Here is a 6,668-nt window from a genome sequence, read left to right as displayed (position 1 = left end):
ATATATATATATATATATATAGTTATACACGCGGCGCGGAGGCACGTCGAAATTCTGTGCGAAACGTATGGCTTGTGGCGTCTTACGAAACCGTAGCAAAGCGGAATTTCAGGTTTTCGAAGCACACAGTGTATGACGATGTAAAGTCCGTGTGCGCACAACCAGTGCATAAAGTAAAAGCGGACTGGGATGAAAGGAGCCGAGAACCAGTGGGAAACGTGCGTCTGAAGGGTTGCCTAGTCCATGTGGATGCTGCGAGAGCAGCGAGCGGTCGGTACGGATAGAGCAAGAGTTACCTATTTCGCTTTCTCCTTGAGCATAAAAAGAAAGGAAAAAAAGTAAGAAAGAAAGGAGGATCATTTATTTGGCGCTCAGGATTGTACGTCCGTTTCAAGCGGTAGATAAAAGATACAGATAGCCATTTTTAACATGAAAATTTCGTCGCATTGTTTTCATTATTTTGCTTGTTCTAAAAATTACAAGTGGTATAAGTTTGAAACATTTAATTTAATCTTTACAATCTATGTACATCTGAAATGTTCAGTTATACGAATTAAAAATAAAAAGACAAAATAAAAATTATATGAAACTATATTGGGACTCTTAATTAAAAAAAAAAAACAATACAGTGATTATATGTAAGAGTTGATTAAACAATTTTGAGTGTAAAGAAAATTATTTTAAGATACGAAATATACAATATAATATATACATTATTAAAATTCGAATAAATACATAAATTATTACATATTTTGATTCTTGGATTGGACCATCTTCAGATAATATAATAATACGCAGTAAATTAGTTACTAAAGAACAAAAATAGTACTCATAATGGAAAGGGTTACATGGAATGTAGATATGTCAGATGAATGCTTCACAGAGAACGGAAATTACTCGCAAACAGTTTGACGATCGAATGTTGAATGGAAATTTCTTGATATTTAATGTAATCATAGTTATTGTTTCGTAAGATAAAAAAACTTTATCGGGATACTCTTTATAAGTATTATTTTTTTTACAAAATAAGAAAATATCGAAAATTTCGTTTCTGTTTAAGATCAATTTACTTCGAATTAATTAAATGATACATTTGCAAATTTTCTGATACTTTAATTTATTATAGTTGTACTGCAAATAACAAGCTCTCCTGATGAAGCTAGCTCGAGCTTCACTTGCAGCATTTTCAGTAGATTACATGAAATATTTACGAAAATAAACAGGAGGAAGAAAGCGGGGCGATTACGTTTTGACATGAAGATACAGCGCGTGATTTGTATAAATGGAGTATGTCATGGTTGAAAGCGACTCGAGGGAGGCACGGCGAGCTATTTCGCTAACGGTTATACCAGTTATAAGGATAGGAGGACGTCGCGCCTTCCGCGGATCCGTCCGAGGACGACGCTATCTCGACGTGACGAATGAGCAGCTTCCCGGGACCATCTCGCGGAGCAGAGAGCGCGGACGCGCTCGAGAAAATCATCCGGATGTTCCAGGAAATTCACGAATAAAATTTCCAGTAGATTCTATGTGACTATATAGGACGTTTTTAAAGATTTCCTATACTTTTCCTTTATATAAATTATTAAAGCGATTTAGAGTAAATTTTTTCTTCGTAAATCTTCGTAAAAATAATACTTTATTCTGAATTTATATAAACAATTATGTAAATTTTTCTTCAGCAAAATTTTCAATAAAAACAATGTTATTAACAATAAACCTACGTTTGAAGGAACGAGAGAAAAACTAAATAAATCTAAAGTACTATTGCAATTTAATGCGTATTTTAGAGAAAATTATAATAAGAAAGCAGTTCGAATTTCATTCGAAGAACATTGACTCTATCCAAAAATTTTCCATGAAAATACGAGTATATGGGAATTCTGTTTGACTTATTAGTACAACTGTGCAATACACTGTGAATTATAACTCTATTACAGAACTGTATTTGATTCTCTGTGAATATAACTTGTTATGAATAGCACATAAATCATCATTAGAATTATATTAGAATGATAGTGTTGTTATCGGTATAAATAATTAGAAATGTTGCTGCAATTTTTCAACCTGCGATGGTTTTGCGAGTAAAAATTCTTGAATTTTTAATTGTAAACTCATATTATTTTTTAATTATTTTTCTCCCGAAATAAGATATTCTTGCGAAGAAGATTTACATGCCGACGTATAAAAGTCAATAATTCTAGCCAGTGCGGTGCAGCAAATAATAAATTAATATGGGCGTCCATCCAAGAGGAAGGGGGTTGGGTTGGACTTCAAACCTCCCCTCCTCCTGAAATTTTTTATTAATTCTTTTATTTTGACAGGATCCCGTCACAGGGCACATTCTGATTGCACACATCCACTCATATCGATGTGCTTAACAATTTTTTACTGTTTTACTAATAGGAATATTTGATTTTGAATTGGCCAAGCGATAAATTTCACTTTTAATTATAAAAAACATACAACTTCATTTTTGACTTTGAGTTTTTGCTACTACATAAAATATTTTTTTCTTCTCGTTATAAGACCATATAAATAATTTTTAACACTTCTGTTGGTTCGAGCATACAATAACAATATTAATGAATTATATATTTTGCTTGCATTGTCCTTCTTTAAAAAAAATGTCTTTAAAGAAATAAGTAAAACATGATGTACAAAACGCGTAATATTTCTCCTCTTCAAAATCAGAGGTACGAGGAGACATTAAAAGCTGTAAAAATATCCAAATGGAGTTCATTAACGTTCAAAATTGTTGTAAATATCACAACAACAAAATTGGCGCAGTGACGTTCTTTTCAGTATAGCAGTAAAATTCTACCCTTTTTTGGTTCTTATTACAGTTGATTACGCTTGGTACATTCTTGACTTGCGATAGAAACCCTCCGAAAAAAATTCCATGATAAATGGAATCCCCACGTAAATGGATATCCTGTTTTTATTCTTCGATATGTTTAGGGAAAAACATTGTATATCCTAAATATGAAATAAAACGAGCGATAAAGACCTGTGCAATTCAAGGAATGAAGATCTTGATTTTGAACTGTTGTACGGTGTACTGAAGGAAAATGAAAAGCGGAGGTTGAAAAGCAGTTTGCTGCGAGATTATTTATTGCGACAATATTTTTGTAGACGCGCAGTTGATCGAGTAATTATCGTTGCGCGCGGCATCCGCTGTTGTCAGTAATAGGATGCATGATAACGGGGACCGTACGAGATTACGCGTAACAAATTGCGACGCTAACACAATCGTTTCCTCGGCTTTCCTCACCGGTGCTCCGCTGCAACAGCAGCGCCGGCGTGCAGCACTTAGCCGGGCGTTTACGAAAGCGTCGCCTTTGTAAGATAAACGCGCGACCGAACTTGTAATATCTTGTGACATCGCGCACACGCGCGGTTTAACGTAATGCGTCTTCCTTGTTTCAGCACTGTTCTAACGCACGGAAGGCGCGTATTATGTGAGGAGGAAACCGCGACGAGGGAAACGAAGATGTCCGCCGTCAGCGTCGTCGCATGGTTGCTTGGCGCCGTCGCTTTAGCTGCGATTAATAATGGTGAGTCTTTCTTATCCGAATCTACACCGATGCGATGATAAGTTGGAAATTTACCACAGAAAGAAAAACGTTTGTAAACATTCACGTTTTTACATCGAGGAAAGCTCTGCATGAGCATGCAAGCATTATTCCTTACGATACATACGATTCAAATTGAGATATTCGTTGAAATAAATTATATTACGAATGTAAAAGTTACGAATGTATTGCAGTTTTTTGTCGCTTCTTATATATTTATAGACTTTTTCAGCTAAAATATTTGGTCATCGTCACTCAATCGTACTCGTATCTTGTGTTTGTGATCACATTTCACCGTTGTAATTATAAAATGTAGCGGAAAATAGATAGACAAATGTATATTTAATTCATTATTTATCGAATCCTGTAATCTTTTGTATTTATTTAATTCCGCACACTGCTTATTTCGATGAATGCAATCTAGAATTGAATTTACTGTACAGAACAAATTAATGTTTTCAAAAAGTTTTGTCAATTTCCGCGTGAATCATGGAAATTTATCGAAAAATGAAAATGAATAGTACTTAATAATTTTTCGTTGCTGTACCTTAATGAGAACATTTCACTGTTCACTGGGAAAAATCGTTTAACAAATTTTACAATAACATAAAAAAATAACGTGACTATATTTAAAGAATTATTCGACAACAGTATTTAAATTAATAACGTATAATATAAAGCGTAGTTTTATTGTTTGCCCAACAATATCCAGAATACGAAGAACAAACGTATTTATGCTCGCCGCGCTTTAAAATATATACAAAATGACCAGTTTTATAACAGTTATAATTTATCCGTTTGCTTTTGGTTTTGCGCCCTTTTGTATTTTTTTATTACGAGCCACACGGAACACGAAATAACTCACACAGATATGGTCGAAATATATACGGTTGAATTATGGCGATGGCGCGTTTGATGGATTCGTGTAACGCGCTGTTTGTATTACGAGTGTAGTAGTGTTTCTAAATGAAATATGTATATCTGTGGTATTTTTGAATGCGTTGCACTAGCTTTTAAGAATATTCAATAAATATTATCGTGAAAAAACAATATGAAAAATATGTTGCGGATGAATCATGTAGGAATTGACATACGTATAAACAGTTATAAGTGTGTCTCTATTTTTCCGAGATGCAACTTTTATTCTAAAAAAAATATTACGTAAAAGTGTGATTCAGATGCAGCTTACATAAATCTAGAATCATTTGTATGTCGATCTTGATGCTGCCAACATATACATATATATTGTACATATATATATATATATTGTATATATATATAAATATATATAAACACTAGTAATCTTGTTTAATCTAATTTTCTTTCTGTATATCCATATTATACAAATGGAACAGTTACCCAGAAATATATTTCTAGATCAGAGACGTATTTAATATTCTTGGCGCTTTATCGCGTGCGCTCCTCTTTATAGAAAATTATTCATAGATATATTGTCTGTGATCGTGTCACGAAGGTTTTTATATTTCAACGATATAACATTACCGCGACCGCGCCCGTTTTGATATAAGTATATAGAAAAATTTGTCGCCGCGAGTGCATGAAATTCGAAAAATGAAATTTGCCGATTCGCGTGAAAGCCTTAGAACGTGTCTCTCTCTCTCTCTCTCTCTCTCTCTCTCTCTCTCTCTCTCTCTCTCTCCGTTGATTGTCGCGCCGATGGGACAGTGGTCTTGTTTATCGGGTCGACGTGGAATGGATATTTTTTGTTCCGCGAGAAGGAACGGATCGACCTTCTGTCCGATTCACCCACGCGAATCATCCCCGTTTTGAGGGGAAATTCGTGCGGTGGCATACGAAATTCGACGTTCGTCGAGGTTCGATTGTCGACGAGGTACGGCACAATGATTTCGAATCAACGTACGTCCACGCGGTTGTACACGCGGATACGCATTCTGGCCTCTCGTGTGCGTGGCGCCTATTCAAGTATGATTGCTCGTTGATCCGCTACCGTACGACTCTCTCCCGTCCGTGTTTGGGACGAGAGCGAAAATACAGAAATATAGAGCCCGACCTGTTTCAACATCCGACCTACTGGGAAAGAAGGTTTCATTACTCGCTACCAATTTCGATATCGATTGAATGTAGCGCGATATCATCTCTAATAGAATCATCTTTAAATATCGTCAAAAGGAAGAAAACAAAAAAGTCATTTGTAAATAGAGAATATAAAGAAATTGTATTACATTTTTCAAGAAATTATATTTATAACGTAAGAAACGTAATTCTTTATTCATTTATTCGTGAGAAATGTTGTTAGTTTTTACAATTTTTTGCAAGAAATTAATTTAATCACCTCATCAATGTCTCATATTATCTTATCCATAATGCTATCTTACATATTTATCGATGATGGGCTTCTTCCTATTAAAATCTTAGATCACGCACAGAAATATACACGTTAATATAAAATGTACACGTCTGTATAACATGAATCTGTACTATCTTTTCAATCCTTTAATTAATCCGGTTTCATTTCCGAAGTCGCTCTGTACCCTCTTTTCTCATTGTGAGATTCGCACGCGGCTTACGTGCGCTTGTTCGAAATCGAGATCATTAAAACTGGTGGCGTAGCAACCAGTGGCACAGAGTCGTGCTCGCTCCCTTGTACATTCGAGTAATAACGTATATATAGGCAACACGATAGTTCTTGTCTCGAGCCGCTAGCAATAAACACCCTTCCCTCAAGCAAACAATGCAACAACACGGGGCGAAAAATTAACGAGACGCCCATCACGGACCAAACTCGAGCTCATCTTCGCTGCTTTCATCCCTTCGGTACTTATCTTCCCGCGCGACCGTCCTATGTGCGCGTACATTGACGCATACACACGCAGTCATGTGCTGCGCGTCGTTTGGAGGGTAGTTACACGTACACCGGCGGATGTTCGACAGCTGTAGCAGCACGTCGCTAGCACGACTCGTTACGTACGTGTTCCTACGTATTTTCATTGGTAGAACGATATGGCCGTTCCGATCGGCCGTTACGAGCTATTCCATAAGACAGGTAAGCTCGCGAGCAAGCAGAGAGGACCCCCCCCCCCCTCGTAACTACGTCATCAATTTACCGAACGT

The 6,668-nt window shown here is 36.1% G+C and overlaps 1 protein-coding gene across 3 annotated transcripts in view; it reads left to right on the top strand.

Moving 5' to 3' along the window:
• Positions 1-6,668, top strand: part of LOC108750655 (tyrosine-protein phosphatase Lar-like) — a 369,675-nt gene that overhangs the window by 52,531 nt on the left and 310,476 nt on the right. For 2 of the 3 annotated variants that reach the window (XM_018490284.1, XM_018490283.1), the window contains exon 2: positions 3,430-3,557. In XM_018490284.1, the coding sequence (XP_018345786.1) occupies positions 3,494-3,557 (64 nt within the window). In that variant the 5' untranslated portion in view covers positions 3,430-3,493. Of the gene's footprint in view, positions 1-3,292; positions 3,344-3,429; positions 3,558-6,668 lie in introns of those variants that run through there. The other variant, XM_018490281.1, reaches the window with a different exon arrangement.

Source organism: Trachymyrmex septentrionalis, unplaced genomic scaffold (assembly GCF_001594115.1).
Source record: "Trachymyrmex septentrionalis isolate Tsep2-gDNA-1 unplaced genomic scaffold, Tsep1.0 scaffold37, whole genome shotgun sequence".
NCBI lineage: Eukaryota > Metazoa > Arthropoda > Insecta > Hymenoptera > Formicidae > Trachymyrmex > Trachymyrmex septentrionalis.
This window is presented reverse-complemented; position numbering and strand designations above follow the sequence as displayed.